General features: G+C 35.4%; 2 protein-coding genes across 3 annotated transcripts in view; both read right to left on the bottom strand.

Annotated features, from left to right (window-relative positions):
• Nucleotides 1–6105: 6105 nt before the first annotated feature.
• Nucleotides 6106–7182, bottom strand: LOC149538986 (pentatricopeptide repeat-containing protein At1g71490-like). Its single transcript, XM_089802510.1, has 4 exons — nucleotides 6907–7182; nucleotides 6665–6841; nucleotides 6386–6538; nucleotides 6106–6285 (listed from the first exon to the last, which is right to left on the bottom strand). The coding sequence occupies exons 1-4, from the start codon at nucleotides 7180–7182 to the stop codon at nucleotides 6106–6108; spliced, it is 786 nt and encodes a 261-aa protein (XP_089658636.1).
• Nucleotides 7183–9899: 2717 nt separating this feature from the next.
• Nucleotides 9900–17427, bottom strand: part of LOC149538984 (uncharacterized) — a 53231-nt gene continuing 45703 nt past the window's right edge. For both annotated transcript variants that reach the window (XM_089800373.1, XM_089800374.1), the window contains exon 3: nucleotides 9900–10652. In XM_089800373.1, coding sequence (XP_089656499.1) covers nucleotides 10309–10652 — 344 coding nt within the window. In that variant the 3' untranslated portion in view covers nucleotides 9900–10308. The remainder of the gene's footprint in view (nucleotides 10653–17427) is intronic.

The raw sequence follows: 17427 nt of genomic DNA, 5'->3' as shown, positions 1-17427 counted from the left end.
TAGAATCTGACTTGGTGTGCTCCTCCTCACTAATATAGCATGACTTCTTTCATTTGTCCTTATGGTCCTTGCAATCCTCGTTCTTTCTATATTTGGTCTCCTTCTTATCTTTCTTGTCACTCTTGTTCTTGTTAGGACATCTAGCAGCAATATGAACAACTTCATTGCATTTAAAACATATCATAGGCAGTTTACCTGTGAATCTTCATTTACCTCTCAGTAGCCTCCTTGCTAATAATGCTTCAATCTTATCCATCTATTTATCATCTGAATTTGAATCACTCTCATCCTTGCTACTCTTCTTTTTCTTTGAACTTCCAATGGTTAGTGATGTCTTAAAAGAATTTTCAATCTTAGGCACACTATTATCAAAGTTACTTAACTCAAATGCAACCAATCTACCAAAAAAACCATCACGAGTAAGATCATTACGAGGCATAGCTCTAAATTCTTTAATAGAAGATACTCTTATAGCATAGATAGGGAATAAGGTTCTCAATACTTTAGTTACAGCTTCTTCATACCTGATGACTCCTGCAAAAACTTTGATGCCACTCACAACTTCTTTGATTCGGTTAACTTTATTGAACAATGTTTTCTCCTTTCATCCTAATTTCATCATACTTGCCTCTTAGACTTTCTGCTTTGGCTCTCAATACATTCTGATCTGCACCATGCACAAGTATAAGTTTGTCTCATATCTCTTTAGCAGTAGCACAGTTCTTGACATCATCAAACTGAACATCATTCAGTGCAGAAGCAATCTCAATCATCAAGCTATTGTGTTCTTTCTTCTAGTTCATCTCCTCTACTGTCATAGGAGGGTTTGGAGGGGTGTACTAGTTGTCTAGAAAATATAATGCATTGTCTCCAATCCCTGTTAGATGTAGCCTCATTCTTCTTTACCATGAAGAGAAGTTCTCCTTATTCATCTTCGATACCTCTCTCTTCTACATCTTCGGATCTTTAGCTTAAGTCTCTTCAAACTTTTCCTTCAAGCTCTCACCTCTCATACTAATTGTTAGATAACTAGGGGGGTGAATCAATTATAACCAGTTATCCTACAAGCCTTGAAAACACTTTTCATCAACTCAATCACTTTAATCTTTCCAATCATAAGCTCAATAACCAGATCTAGCATCAAAAGATAAACTGATATGAACTTCGCATGAAACTATCAACTTAATATACTGAGTATCAGAGTTAACTTCCATCTTATACCAAGTTGTAGCAGTAAACAATAAACATTAAATAAAGTTGTAATACAATAAGCATTCACACAAATTTGATACAAATATTTGACGTGGAAACCCTGTAAAGGAAAAAATCACCTAGAAACCGACAGCCCAAGATTTTCACTCTTCTGAAGTGAGCTATGTTAGGAGCCAACCTTGTTAAAGGTTACATGCACATTGTTAATGTGACCTTGTTAGAGGATTTACACCAAAGATTATCTAGACCTTATTCACTCCTTGAAACTTATAAAGAGTGGCCTACTCTAGAGGACTTACAAAATATTAAAAAGAATGTCACCGTATAGGATTTCAATTAAATTCTAAGGTCCACTCATTTAAGAGATTTTTTGCTACAATGATTAGAGAGTAACAATGAAATGATATTTTAGGTTTTAACACTACCTTGCTTGTTCAAAACTTTGTATCGCTCAATCTCTTTCTTCTTTCAACTTCTAGCTAATTCACTCACTCCACACATCAACTTAGCACTTCACTTGCTTGATCTTCACAATGCAGTTCGACTCAGTTCTCCTTTTGTTTATCACTCTTTTAGCATCAGTAACTTTAGCACCAATCAACAATAATGAATATTGTGTTCGTCCTCTAAATAGAAAACTTTTGTTGCTCCTCTAGAATCTTCCAGGTTTTGTCGATTAATCACAATCATAAGATCTTCATCAAGGTCATATTCATTGAATCGAGGCACTCAAGAGATATACTTCCAACTTAAACTTTGTGCTCCAGTTCCACTTGTTAAATCTCCTTCATCAAATGTTCTTTGAATTTCTCCAATCGTTGATCTCATAACTAGCTTCATCCTTATCTTCAAAACTTCTCGAACAGTCAATTTTCATCAAATGTCGGCATCAAATTAAATCTTTTCTAAACTCTTCTTCCTTTTCATGCTTAGTTAACAATACATCTTTGCTCGATCAACACTAGACTCGGTTAACACTTTAATTGCTCGATTGACACTACACATTCTTCACTTCTTCATCAAGTGCTCGATGACAACTATAATAGCTCAATTAATATTGTGGTTCTTCATTCACCGACCAAATTGTCTTTCTTATACATGATCTCAACACCTAATCAAGTCACGTAAAATAATAGAACCAACATTACGCTGTCAAAGTCTAATGCATTCAAGTTCCCATTGAAGACCATACACTTATCAACACTTACATCATCATTGTACTTTCTTCAAATCCTCTTCATAAATCAAACGATATGACACTCTACTGAATTAGCATAATGTCTAACCAATTAAGGCTTGACATCAATGACAACATAACAAATGATATGACTCTTTCACATACATTAATAGAATTATCAGTCGGGGCTAAAATTCCCTTGCTATCATATTGTATAGAAATTTCTTCTTATCCTCATATGTGCATGAAGATAGACCAATGTTCATTTTAATGCTAGCTTGGTTCTTTATGATCATCCAATAATCTATTACCATATAGATTAGATATGTTCTTATCTTTTTCTTTCAGGTGTCATAATTATCACCATCAAATTTAGGACTCTCCTTCATGTATGCCATTATAGATCTCAAGCTACTAAGATTCCTTCTTGAAGAGGACTTGATGCTCTAATACCAATTTTTAAGAAGTAAAGTCGACATACTGCAATTGAGAAGGGGGTGAACCAATTGTGAGAAAATATAATTAAATCCAAACTTAGAAAATTGATCACAAACAATTAAAACAATGATTTAGTTGACATCTAGAGTAGAGGATTCTGCATCTTTGGGGCTGTGATTTAGTTGACATTTGGAGAAAAGGATTCTATAGTTTGTCCTCGAACGGTTGTGGTTCCACATGCTTCTTTCCATTCCTTGTAAGTTGTCACAAATCCTGATAGTACCTACTGATTTGGCACTTCAGTATGCTATGTAAGTTGTCTCCATATTTCCTTGTCCTAGCAAATACACTCCACTTTATTTTCATGTGTTTCAAGGTGATCCCTACAAATAATTAATACCGAATCCACTCTAGATACCCTTGAAAAATCTCTTATTGAGATATCGTTAACCTCTTTCATAATATTCATCCTTTCTTTGAAACACTGAATTATGTGCTTCGCTTTCTGGTTGGACCTTTCTTCATTCTCTATTAACCTGATGTCAATACACCTAATGTCATTTCTCGTGATATCTTTGATACAGTCCATCTCCTTAAGTTGTTCCACAAAATCTTTCATCCTCTATTCTATGACAACATTTCTCCATTCAACATTGGCTCTGGCGACACACAACAAGTTATCATCAAGTCCTGGCACTAGTCTCTCTATCAAGAACTTCATTATGCCATAGGATCGAACCTCTTCCATGCATGCAATTTCACAGTCCCATTTCATTTTCTCCTTCTCCTAGGCAATAAGTTTTGCTTCTAGCTCATTAGTAACTGTGTTAGCACGCTGGTGATTTTCAACAAGGTTAATAATATAACTTACCCCTTCATTGGTGACGCTATCTATCTAGTCGTTGAATGTTTTGGTGAGACAACCTTATCCCTCTAGAATTGATCCAAAAGTTTCTAGTTCATAGGGGACTTGACATCTACACTTGTAGGGACTCATGTCAAGGACAAGGAATCTAGATGTTGTATAGCGTGAATATATTATGCCATTTACTTCAAGGACTGCTTCAACTCCCTCTTGTATTTCCAACCCTTCCAAATCCTATAGGATATTCTTTTGTTGCTGAAGTTGAAGACTTTCATATCAACTTCCCTTGTGGCTAGGCCCAAATCTTCTTTTTCAACTTTGAAGTCTTGCAGGGATACTTTGTCACAACCCTTATCAATAGTGGGCTTAATATGTCTACCACCCAACAACTAGTGTCTTCATCAATCTCCATCGTAGCTTCTACTTTAGGCTTTTTTCTTTTGGGTGTTTTCTCCAAACACTTACTCACCATATCTTTTGTAATAAGGATAATATTGGGCTTCTTATTAACAAAAATTTCAAACCACTTGGGTGCGCAAGAAGGGCCTTCGCTTTGGGGTGTCTGGAAATCAGCAGGGTTTCCCAATGCCAATGAATTGGGAGTATTGGAGTCTACCCCTATTTATTTGTCTCCTTCTTCCAGCACTCCAATTAAACCTTCCATGTTCGGGTCTTTTACAGGTATGTAGGCGTCTTCCACAGAGTCTATATATACCATGATCGAGGTATTCTTTGCATTTTTACTCTTCTTTCAGCTCCTAGAACAAGTAACCTAGAGTGTGTACTGCACTTGAGCTGGAGCTTGTTCCTACACATGAGGGCCAACTTCTAGTTTAGGTTCACCTACAGAGGGAAATTGAACAACTTCATTAGTAAAAATTGGAGGAGGTTATGAACTCGAGGTTGTCACCTCTCCCCGAGGCAATGCACTTTTGACCCATTCAATTTTTCCAATGTCCCCTCAAGTTAGATCAAGGCAATGTGTTATACATGGGGTTAAAAAACATAGAGGTGTGTTTTCCTATTAAGAGTCTCCCAATAGCAACGCAAGCAGAAAACATCATCTATCATAAATTAAACCATATTTTGTAACCCCACATCTATGATTATTGTTCAAACAATGTGGTTGCAATTTTTATTATATCTTATGCATCCACAAATTTATGAGATATAATGCCTCTGTCACAAGAGGAGGAAGTTGATAAGAGTTTAGTTCCTTCTAAGTGTTCATCCATCTAACATGATTGTGCACCCACTACTAGCCCACTCTTATCAATTCTCTTCAATAACATTATGAACATCTTTTGTTGCAACATTAAGCATACCAACCCTCATCATATTGTAAGATGAGTCTAGCTCAATGCCCTCCATCATAGGTTGCCAATATAGAGATCTACAAGCATGGAATGTCAAGGTAGAAGATTTTTTTTTAAAATTAACTTCATTACTTGTTCATGGAAAAATTTCCTCCACCCTATACTCTCCAAAGTGATCTATGATCTTAGTGTAGTATGAGGTTCAAAGAAATTGATGTTCCTTCCACCTATGTATGGGCCACATGTTATAGTAGGTGTTCTCCCACTAGTCTTACATTCTCTGAAACCCTCCCCTTTACCATATTTTTCATCCAATTGATTGCTCCTAACACTTGTATAACTAGAACCTATTTCAATCATCATTCTCACCTCTTTTGCCTTGTTCTTAATAATTCTGTCAAGAGCTTTTTTGGCCTAGTTTGTGACATCTATAGAGTATTTAGTGCATCTTGTGGTATTATTTTTCATTTCTTTCGTCAAATATCATTTGAAGCGGTTAGTTCAAACACCAATTGCATTATAATTTGTCGTACCATCGATAACCAATGTGCAATATGTACATGCAAACTCTCTCACACATACCATCGTGATCAATAATCTACACATATATTTTAAATTGATCTTGTAAGCAATTTCTGATAGTATGAAAAAAATGCATACAGATATTGTGTATAAATTGAAAATTTCCTCAGAATAAAACATCATATATATGTAGAGAGAGAGATTATGCAAAATCTTTTGTATGCATGGTATATGTGTGTGGGGCTCGATAGAATCAGACATGTTGCATATAGAAGGGTACCCCTTAGATAGGCAATAAGCTCCCCCCTCCCCTCCCAAACTAACTTAGAATGGGAGGGATACACCCCAAGGCCTTCCTACTATTCTTGGAGTTTGTTTCCCCTTTAACACCCGCTAAACTATATCTCCCACCAATCAGCTGAAGCATGGATGTTTGACATGAGAACATAGTTTGCATAATTCTCGGGTTCCAACTTAAAAAGGAATTCAGGTGCTTGTATACCTAGTTCTACGCTAGTATGCAAGCCAACAATGACCCTCACAGATTAGCCTGAGGTTCAAACGACATCCTTCAATCATCCAGCTCCAAACTCATTCCTAATTACATAAAAATGGATCTCCCTACCCTCTTGCAGAGCCCCTATTCCGAACACAACAATCACAGGGAGAATACTCACAATTGTGACTGAATTGGTTTCAAACAGCTTTATCTGCATCTTCCTAAACAAACTCAAAGCCTCCCTGCCCTGATTATCCTGCGCATATCTAAAAATCATAGTCCATGACACAAAATTTCTTTCAGAAAATTTTGCACACACAGTGTGTGCACATTCTATATTCCCACTTTTAGCATACTAAATAACCATGGATCTCCCTACCCCATCGCAAACTCCCAATTTCAAACACCGCGGCTGCAGAAAGAACACTCACAATTGTAATAGAATTCATTTCCACACGCTCGGCCCACATTTTCTGAAACAAACTCAAAGCTTCCTCTTCCTGTTCATTCTTCACATACCCAAAAATAATAGCGGTCCAACACACAACGTTTCTTTCAGACATTTTGTCAAATACTTGGCGTGTGTCTTTCAAACTCTTGATATTTTGCATACATGTCTACCATCCACTACCTACATAAATAAACATTTCAATGTAAACCATTTTAAATATCTTGCTGTGAACTTCCTTACCTCCTTTTAAATCAAACAAGCTACTGCACGCCTTGAGGATAAAAGGAAAATTAAACTCGTCGGGCTGCATATCTATACTATGCAATTCATTGTACAATGGAAAAGCCTCTTCACAAAATTCCTGCAAAACGTATCCTTTAATCATGGAATTCCGGAATTCCTTTTATTTTTTAATATATCAAAAACCAGACAAGCATCCATGAAAGCACCGCAGCTGACATAAAGGTTCACTAGTTTCGCACCTAAATACGCATTAATTACAACACCGCTGACAAGCATGTAATTGTGGGTTTCCTTTCCCTGACTGAAGTATTTCGCATTGATGCATGAATCCAGTACATATGTCCATTGGCTTTTAACTCTCGAAGAAATGGGTTTCTGGTTTCTGGCTTTGTGTTTGCATGTTTGTATCGTGGAAAAAATTGGAAGCACAAACAGAGAACTAGAAGCAACATGTGACATTACATCCATTAGACACGCTTAGGCACTTAAGAGTCAAAATGTCTATGGGAAAATGATGATAATGTGTCCAACTGAAATTAGACCAGAAAGTACTCTAATATTTCCAAGCATTGCATAGGAGACCTTGTATCAGTACAACAGAAAATTAGACCAAAAACATGTCTAAGGTTATTGTCAAGGAACAACTTTTCTCTCGTCTTCCTCAATTATCATTGCAGGTACTTTTGTTGTTTTTGCTGGTAGAGTTTTCATGAATTTCAAGCATGAACAAATAGAACCTTCATAAAAAAGATTTTCGCATGATTAATGTTTTATGCTTTTACCTAGCTACCAGATCAATATTATCATGAGTTTGATTTAAACGAGGCATATTTTTGGCCATTGACAAAAACACACATAACTAATATTGTAGACAATTTAACTAATCAAATATTTCAATAATTTATTAAATTTGAATTTAAAATAAAGCATAAGATTAGATTAAACTTTATCGAAGAGTTATATAATATTTTCTACAAATTCTTATATCATTTTAATATTTTATTTCATATAATTATTGTCTAATTTGTATTTTAAAAACTAATGTAACATTTAAATAAACTAATTATAGTCATTTTAATGAGCCTAATATTTTTAATTTCTACAAGAAAATAATATCTATTAACTTTGCTTAATATTTTAAAGTTTGCTTTAATGCTTTTGGTCTGGTCTTCCGTGAGACATATTGAACTTCAATACACCTAGATAATAAGAAAACATATTATATTGGAAAAATGATCTATTAAGATATTATTAAATTTTGTATAATTTTGTATGGCAATTTATGAAGAATGGTGTTAAAGAAGAAAGGAGCAAGGTTTCCCTTTGACAATAATTCATTTACCAAGTTTGTTTGTTTTTTCTTGCCATGTCATACATGATAATCATTGGGGTATACCCAATATTAAGAGCAAAACATGCAACTTGAAAGCACAAGGGACAACCATCTAGCGAATGAATGAAGCCATGTTGAATATGTTATGGTGTTCCCACTTCATTTTTCTAAGAATTGGCAACAATATTTTGGTATCATTGTTTATCAAAAGTTTGCAATTTAAGTTGAGATTGAATCTCATATATTCCAAAGTCCATACTTAAATATTAACTCATTTTATTAAATATATTTTGATGCCTAGAAATCTCTCATGCTTATGAACAACTAATTATTATTTTTAAGATAAAAAATCTTATAAAAAATATTTTATATGCATCTTTGTTATAGATGAGCATGTGTGCCAATTCCTACTAATGATGTTTTGATAAGGACTATCACAACTAGATTTCTATTTGCATGTTGTCCATATATATGGACTAGCAATTGCACCTTAGTATATATAAAACTATTTATGTAAGTAAAAAATTATTAAAACATTTACCACATTTTCATTATGTAATATATGAAAGTCTATTAATGACTCATTTTATACACTACTCATACAAAGCAAACAACCAAAACACTAATTGACTAACCTAAACTTATTACACCATTCCAATTGATTATGATAAGACTAAAGCAAACAACCAAAACACTAATTGACTCACCTAAACTTATTACACCATATCATAGACTCTTTTTAATAAAACTTATGAATGCTCTTTTTATAGACTACTCATACCATATCATATTACACCATTTCAATTGATTATAATAAGACTAAAGCAAACAACGAAAACATTAATTGACTACCCTAAACTTATTAAAATTAACACCATTCTTCATAAATTGCCTTGCAAAATGTAATAATTACATTAATTGACTACCCTAAACTTATTAAAATTAACACCATTCTTCATAAATTGCCTTGCAAAATGTAATAATATCTAAAGAGATATAAGAGATATTTTTTCCAATATAATATGTTTTCTTATTATCCATATGTACTGAAGTTCAATATGTCTCAGCTATATCTCTATCTCAAACTCTACACCCCCTCTCTCCTCCTTCCTCCCACATTATCTTCGTCTCCATTTTTATCTATCCTAAACTATCTACATTTTAGGTAGGAGATTTGGCCTGATCGTATATTACAGAGTCTACTGTTGATCAATACAGCACCAAACAATACCTTCCTCTCTGACACGAAAGCAACCTGCACTGTTCTCTGAGATGAAATGAAAATCAACCCTCGCTCGGAGGCCACTTTTTAACTTTATATTTTTTAATAATTAGTTATTTTTTATATAATTAAACAATTATTATTTGGCAAATACTGATCACTACGTGACACTTGTTAGTAATTCTATTCATCATTGAGTTCATATGGATATCAAAATTAAAAGTGTTATCATAGTCTACACATTAGGGTTTTTGTCTTCATCCAAATTACATAGGAACGACAAGGAACTAACAAAATAAAAAGGTAGTCTACAGCATGTGACACGGAAAAGAAATTGGGGATAGAAGTAGGTAGTAGGGTGGTTGTATGGGACTTGCACCTTACTGAACAATGCAACTCTTGGATCTCATAGAGTAACTGGTCTTCTGAACATCATTAAAAAAATCATTTTATTTCGATGAATATATAGGCTTTATAATAATAATAAATATTTCTCTCAGAATAAAGTGTAAAAGGATTCCCTCATTACATGGCTCTGGTTCATTTCATTTCACTTTCATTTTATTTGTAGCGGGTAGCCAATTATGGTACAACTAAATTCAAGCACTATGTATACATCTCTGCTAAAGTGAAATTTAAACTCCCAAAATACTGAGCACAGATACAAGTAAGTCCAGATTAGTACAGCTACAGCCAGTTTCTCGCATTTCCGCTAATGGTCATTCAACAGGTTGTGGTTTAGTGGCAAGGAAAAACATACCAGGATGACGACCTAGATTCAAGCTCTGCTGAGCATATCCTTATGTCTGAAAAGAGTGCTGAATACATTCTCCTCGTTTCAGAAATTTTTTACTAGCTATATGCACCTGAATATCTGCTTTGTGCGTGCCTTTAAAGAACTTCATACAATATACAATCAACTACGGCAAATGAATCAACCCCTAAGATAATTTTTGAATTATTAAAGCCGAAAGGCAGATGTGCATTCTCTCTCTCGATTAAATATCAAACAACAAATTGAAAAGAAGAATCACTTAGGCAGACTTTCGACAAACTGGTCAATATCAGATTTGATTGCACTGAGTAAACCTTCTGAGATCACTTTTATCTTTCCATCACTCACTGTCATCAATACCTTTGCCTGAAAAGCATTGGAATAAGCATTGGGATTGCAGAAGAGCTCCACGTGAACACCATCTTCTGCAGAGTGTTGAAATTCAAGACTATCCCATCTTTGAGGCTTTGCTGCTGCTGCTTTCTTTTGAAAAGTCTGGAGCAAAGTATTAATAGAATTGCCAAGTTCAACAGCAGCTTCTTTTGATAGAGGGACTGTTACTGCTGCTTCACCGGCATGAAATGTAACCTTCTGCAAAGCTGGAAATAGCATATATATGTAAGTGTCAGGATAATATTAAACTCAAACTTGGAAATATCAGGAGACGAAACGTCTCTTTTCATTTGAAACATACAGACATATACACATGCACAGAGTAATTTAAAGCATATATGATATGAAAAAATGAGTAACATCTCAGATTTGGAACTAAATCAGTGTTTGAGAAGGGAAAATTGGTGAAACAAAAAATAAACGGATAGTTGTAACAAAATATCCATTACAAAATTGGATTATGGACACAAAACAGAGCAACTCTGACTTGCTGGCTTAGAGATAAAGAATATTATAGTGATTAGAGATACTTGCAGTTACAGCTATCAGAGATAAAAAGCAATATATGACAACCCAATTAAGAAAATTAAGGGAAAAAATGAATGATAGAAATCAAGAAAACTTAACTATAGATTGATGACAAAATTCACCCAATAATTGGCACAATACATTTCCCTTCAAAGATGCACAAAATCCGACAGCAAATTAGGAACCATTCATCATCCTTCAAATTTTGATAAGATATCTTTAAAACAAATGTTTCCTCCATTTTTCAAATTTTAATTTTTTATTGACATAATAATTAGGACAAGACGATATTCTCTCATGAGATGCCCTTATCTCAAGCTATGGGTCTCCCCAAGGGTGAAGAGAACTTGTGGCCCAGGAACTTTTACAAGATAATAAGTTATACAAAAATAACTTAGGAAACCTTATGAGCTACTGTGAGGTCCCCACTATGAGCAAGTATGTGTATATGCCTGAAACTTATGAACATTTTTCTTTGTCAAGACTTGTTGGTGCATGAACCTACCCAATATACATTTGGATGTGCTGGCTAAGTACTAGTAAAGGGCCATGTTTATTGCATTAGTCACCATCTCATTGGTGCTTGCTTTTCAGTTTAATGCTTGTCCTCCAGCTTCCCTCATTTTATCTCCACTGTAGTTTTCCAATCTTCAAATCCACTTTTGCCCTCCTTCAATCCCTTTGTTTATATTTTGCGGCTTCTTCCATGTATGGTCTATTCATCCAGCCCACGGCAACATCACTGATTCAGCAACTGATAGACAAATTCATTTTATGCATCATCAATTGGACCAATGATGTCATCTCTTTTGAAAATACAAAATTAAGGTTTGAATCCCTATTCATAGGCTTCCCATATTCTAACTGTTAAGGTGGTAATCAACAAATTTCTCCTCTCGTGCTCATGTTTTCTGTAAGAGGATTAGAGAAAGGAGTAAGTACTTCACCCAAGGAAGAAAAGTTTCTCACATGGAACTTTGATGATTCAAGCATATATGAATCATCTCTGACATATGCCACGTCTTCAGAGTGCCTACTTGTGATTTACAAGGGTTTTTTTACAAGCCTTGACTTTTCCTACTACCATGTCTCTACGAGTGCTTGGAGAAAATTAATGCACCTACATTCATGTGGCCCAGGCTACATTAATGTGCTTAGCTATGCTTTATGTTATTTTCTTGCATTGAGCCAGGCTTAGCCATCCTTTGCTATCTTTTACCTTTTTTACCATACACTGCCCATTACAATATCTTATTTAAAATATCGTTGTTGTATATTTGCTAAAGAGGTGTTCTAACTTTACCCATATTTAGAAGTTGATATTATCCAAGGCCCTCATCTTACTATATAGTATGGTTTTATTGGAATTGTTTGTAATTGTGTACCCAAGAATTCCCCTTGTGATATGCATGTTAACTTTGGTTGGACAGCTTTGTGAGCCACCCCCTCCTAAACTCAAAATTACAATAACAAGAAGGAAAGATACTTCTAAAACTTATATAGGTATCCCATATAAAACGCTATAAATTACCAAGGGAGGAACCAGCCCCTAAGCCTTTATGGAAAATAGAAGAAATTAAGAAGTGAGGCTTGTTTGCCCAAAGACTCAATCAGCAACAACCTATTCCAAGCCTACTTTTGACTTGAATTAGACTCGTATAACCTAAACCCATCAATGTTCTAGGATCAAATAGAAAAGACAGGTGGACTGCTCCAAAGTCCATGCAGGTTGTGGATCAGCTATCCGAAATTCAACCTGGGCAGGTCAGGAATCTAAGATCAAAACAAAAAACAAGAAAGTGAGCTGCTCCAAAGTTCCTGCAGGTTGTAGACCAGCTATTTCTAAATACTGAGACTTGGACTGCCTTATAATCAAGATTCAATTTAAGGAACAACTCTGCATGCATCAGATCATGATGAGATTGCTCGTGAGATTGGCACCACATATGCCAAACCTTGGTGATGTTTTAGAGTGGAAAGGGAGACTTCTAGCTAACAAGAGAGAAGCCAAGTCCACAAAGAGCTAGTTGACATGGCATATACCAACAATGTCGTGGTTTTACAAACCATGGATCAGCTAGGGGTTAAGAGTTATTGGAAAAATAATACCATTGTTCGAATGTTAAAGAGATTCATGGTAGTATTGAATCAGACTCACTTTGATGTGAAGGGGTAACCCTGATCGTAGACAAATCTTGGCTTACCCTGGCTGAGGCTCACATTGGTTGGTGATATGGAAATGTGACTACTACTTAAGGAGACACAATTAAGAATCTGCTCCTCTACCAACCAAATCAACTGATGTCAATATTGGATGATCTTTATTGGTAGAATCAAAGGAAGAAGAGTACAGATAATATATTTAGATCTTTGTGTTCCTATGGAAAAGAAATTCCAACCAACTTGTTATAACTTGAAAAGGATGCCTAACACCCAAAAAATCTAGATGAGGATCAAACAACAAGTAATGCTACAAATGAAGAGTCTAATTGTGACTTTACAAATGCTCTTCTATTTCATAATCTGGACGTGACAGCAACTAGAGATCTTAGCACAGGTAATGTAATTTCCATATATGAGACCTCTACATTTTCAAATTTTGATTTGATTTCTAGCATTCCAAACATGGATTTATTCAACTGATGAAAGTTTTTATGTTAACAGCAAGAACTCTAATGAACCAAAAAAGATGCACTTAATAGATTTTATCCAAGCACCAAAGTACATTTGCTGTGTCTGATAAAGATATAAGTGGTATTCCCCAAGATATCTATAGGCATTACATAGTAACATACAGATCAAGGATGAATGCAAGGTGGAAAAACAACAACAGAGGTTAAATTCAGCAGTGATTGACATAAAAAAAAAAGGACTACATAATGATAAACTGTTGGGTGTAGATTTCATAAACCTGATGTTAGTTAGAATTTGAGAATGGTGTGGGTCTCAGTTTACTATACCATTCTAGGGTGTCTCCAATAAGGTTTTGAAAGATGGTCATGTTGTTGACCATTTATTTGCTAAGATCCAATCTTTTTAAATATTGCCAAGGCTTTAAGATGAGTTGCATTATCTTAGCTTCCATCAAAGGTAGTGTTTTGGGGTGATATAACTATGTCCATATAAGCTATGTAAGGTGCTAGTGTATGTCGAACTGTTCATAAAATCCTATTTCTAAGGCAAGGTTGTGGTAAGGTTCAATCATTGCATCCCTCAAGGGTAATGGAGGTCAGGGGGGGCAAACCAAAAGAGGACCTCCTAAATGTATTGGTTGGGGTTGCTTGTTGATTCGAAGCATTTACATCTGAGTTTGAAGCATATAGTTTATATTGTTGTAGTATCTGGTAATTATGTGTTTGTTGCATTTGTTCCATTAGTTCATCATTGAAAGCAAAAGGGCTTGCAAGTCAAGCCTCTGCTTGGAATAATTGAGCCATGTTGATTTTTTTGGGCTATATTGATCGAGGGAAATTTTCTTGAAGTAGATCTATTTGGAGTGCCTCTTGATGTCCCCTTGGTATGTCATGTCCCCTTTCTAGCGACATAACTTCTATCGGAGATTTGCCTATTATTGACTCTCGTAGGCAAATGATTTTGGAGAGAGAGTCATTTTATTTCCAGATGATTACATTCTTCCTCTCGGAGAATAATAATTCAGTAAGTGGGGCCTACTTGTTCTAATGTCGAATTGAGATTGTACTTTTAACTTTATAAAGCTATTTATTTAGTTTTATAAAGTTAATTAATAATAAAAGTGCATTATAATAAGATATTATAAAAGACAATTCTGGAAGCTTCCAATGTCTTCTCAAAAAAATGAATAAATAGAAGACATGAGGCACCCATTTGGACAAGTGATTTTGTGGTTTTTACTTCTTATTATATTGGAGCAATTTGTGGTCTATGGTCTGCAAATTTTTCATTAGGTCTTCGGGAACGAAAACTCCCTTGGATCTGCATAACTGAGGAAGTGAGATATCTTCTGAAGGGTTGCTCATTGGAGATGGTATTCAGCCATTTCATGGTGGATCAATCTAAGAATTGAATTTCGAGGATTTGAGCTGTTTGCAAGGTTTGGAGTTCATCATTTTACAGGATCAGTTGGCAAGAGGAGTAAGGAGACTCCTTCAACATTCTATATATTTTGACAAGCCAATCCAAGCAGGGTCTACAGCATTCAATTCGGATTTTTCGAAGTGACAAGCAAGACTCCAAGTGTTAAATCGAAATTTATTGTTCAGGCAGTATTTTCCCTTCACAACCCGAGTGCTGCCGTCTCTGGATTCAGGCGCCTCTTCCCAGTGCGTTTTCTTCACTTATTTGGAGAAGGGAAAAAATTACAAAAAAATCGCAGTTCGGGGGATACCATCTTAATCGCAGGTGTCATTGTCAAGTGAAGAGTTTGGGACGAGGATTGTATTGAGTAACAACCTGCCAAACATCCAGGAAGGAGAACGGGCTACAAAGTGATCAAGCCGGCAAGACAAATACCCGTCTGCTACGCGATTTACTGCACGTCATTTCCCTGGGTGCACAAGCTGACAGACGGGACTATTACTGACTTGTGTAAATTTTTCCCAAGGTTTTAGCTGAAACGACGGGTCCCTATTACATCGCATGGTCTTCTTTAATCAAGCCAGGAGGACATAGTTATAGACGGCGGAATAAATCAGGGATCATTCCGATCCAGTTTTAAGGGAAGAATTTCAGGCAAACAAATAAATTTCAAGTTGTTTCAGATTGTACTGTGCACGGGCAGCAAACTGTACATTTCCAAGAAGCTGAACACCGTCCCCAGCATTGGCATATCTATCGGCAAGTTATATAATTCGATTGTTCATTTTCATATTTGCAAACATAGGCGTCCAGTCCTCATTCTTGCTGTCCAATTAGTGTTATGGGAATGTTATACAATTGGTGAAAGTTAGAAGCATTTATATTAGAACTTGTAACAGATCCGTCCTAAAAAGCAAATGATAATAAGATCTTCTCTTTCTGAATATTATTGATGTTACTAATATTCATTGCATTCATTCATCTTATTTGGTGAATTGTTTAAAACCTTATATTTTCCGTTTCATGACAAGTATTTGACGAATTGCCATAATTCAGTACTGGTTCTTTAAGTGACTTTATAGTAAGGGTTATCTCATGGTAGCTGTATACTCTGTCATATTTTTGGCCGATAGGAATAGACAGTGTGATAAACAAGATTGTGGTGGTTGTGGTTAAATGCGTGCCTAAGGAAAATATGGAGTTTGACTATACATGTGAATATAATATGTTGCTTTGGGTTGATTTATGTTTTCTTTCAGTCACCCTATCAATTAGGGAGCTATGTAGTTCAGTGTATTTGTCAACATGTTTCAGGGTGAATGTATCCTTGAGGCTCATTGTGGTCATCTTCCATGTACAGTGTCTCATTGTCTAACAGATGATCCATTAGAAAATCTGTCTACTAGGTTTGAAGAATTGTGTTCCAATGGGACCTACACTTGAATAGCTTATGTGTCAGAGGATGTCATGTTCAGATTTTTAGTTGCTTACATTAAGCCATCTACAATGGGGTCTACCTGAGCTTGGGGGATGTTGGAAATTACTTTTTTGTAAGTCTGTAATCAACGCCTTCAAACCAGTTTTGTGTAAGTTTGTATTTCAAGCCAAGTGAAGTGTAATAAATGAAAATCTATAATTAGACACAAAGAACAACTTAGAAAAAATAATCTAGAAGGCTGATGTTTGAGTAAGATGTAAATATGGATGCTTAGAATAGGATTGTTAGCTAGTTTTTAGGAGAAGCACTGGAAATACAAACCTATGAGACTTAATATAAATTCCAAGTATAGAAGAAAGATGAGTTAAAACAAGATACCAGAAACAGCCCCTGGAGCTGGATGCAGGTCTGGGTTCAGTCCAAACCCGGCCTAGAACTAATCCCCACCAAAACTGGTCATACCTAGAGGAACATGTCTCATGGAACATTCATAATTTGGGTCCTTTGGTCAGGCAGTCTTCTAGGGAAAACACATTGTTCATGAAAGACTGGTCATGATACTTATAAATTCTTTTGATTTTAGCCTCTAATTTCTTCTTGCTTCAACAACACAAGATTGGTTCACATCCTTTTAGGATGTTGGCATATGCTTTTTTGCACCTTACATTTTAACAACAACATACCTATAAGGTTCTAGCATTCAGCTTTGCGGCACTGAGTGCAAATGTCATGTCTCATACTCATGCAACATCATCATCCCAAAGACTACTATTGCAAATGCCTCTATCTTGGTTGGCATTTGGGAGTTGAATTTTACAATTCAATCACATCCTTCTTTTCACTGCTTATAATTCCAAATAGAAAACACAAACTATATAACAGTTAGCAGTTCAGACCTATTGAAAGGTCAACAAAAAGTCCTATAGAAACCATGCCTAGAGTTGAATATTTAGTAAGGC

Source organism: Cupressus sempervirens, chromosome 9 (genome assembly GCF_028749045.1).
Source record: "Cupressus sempervirens isolate cs-2001-9-10 chromosome 9, ASM2874904v1, whole genome shotgun sequence".
NCBI classification, from domain to species: domain Eukaryota; kingdom Viridiplantae; phylum Streptophyta; class Pinopsida; order Cupressales; family Cupressaceae; genus Cupressus; species Cupressus sempervirens.
Note: the sequence above shows the minus strand (reverse complement) of the source record. Positions and strands in the feature narration are given on the sequence as shown.

What these genes read in the sequence shown, in the direction of transcription:
- LOC149538986 (XM_089802510.1), bottom strand. Translation starts at nt 7,182, where the DNA reads ATGTCACATGTTGCTTCTAGTTCTCTGTTTGTGCTTCCAATTTTTTCC. An exon ending in CTTTCATGGATGCTTGTCTG is followed by an intron (nt 6,842 to 6,906) that starts GTTTTTGATATA and finishes TACGTTTTGCAG; the next exon opens with GAATTTTGTGAAGAGGCTTT. An exon ending in GGGAGATCCATGGTTATTTA is followed by an intron (nt 6,286 to 6,385) that starts GTATGCTAAAAG and finishes AGATATGCGCAG; the next exon opens with GATAATCAGGGCAGGGAGGC.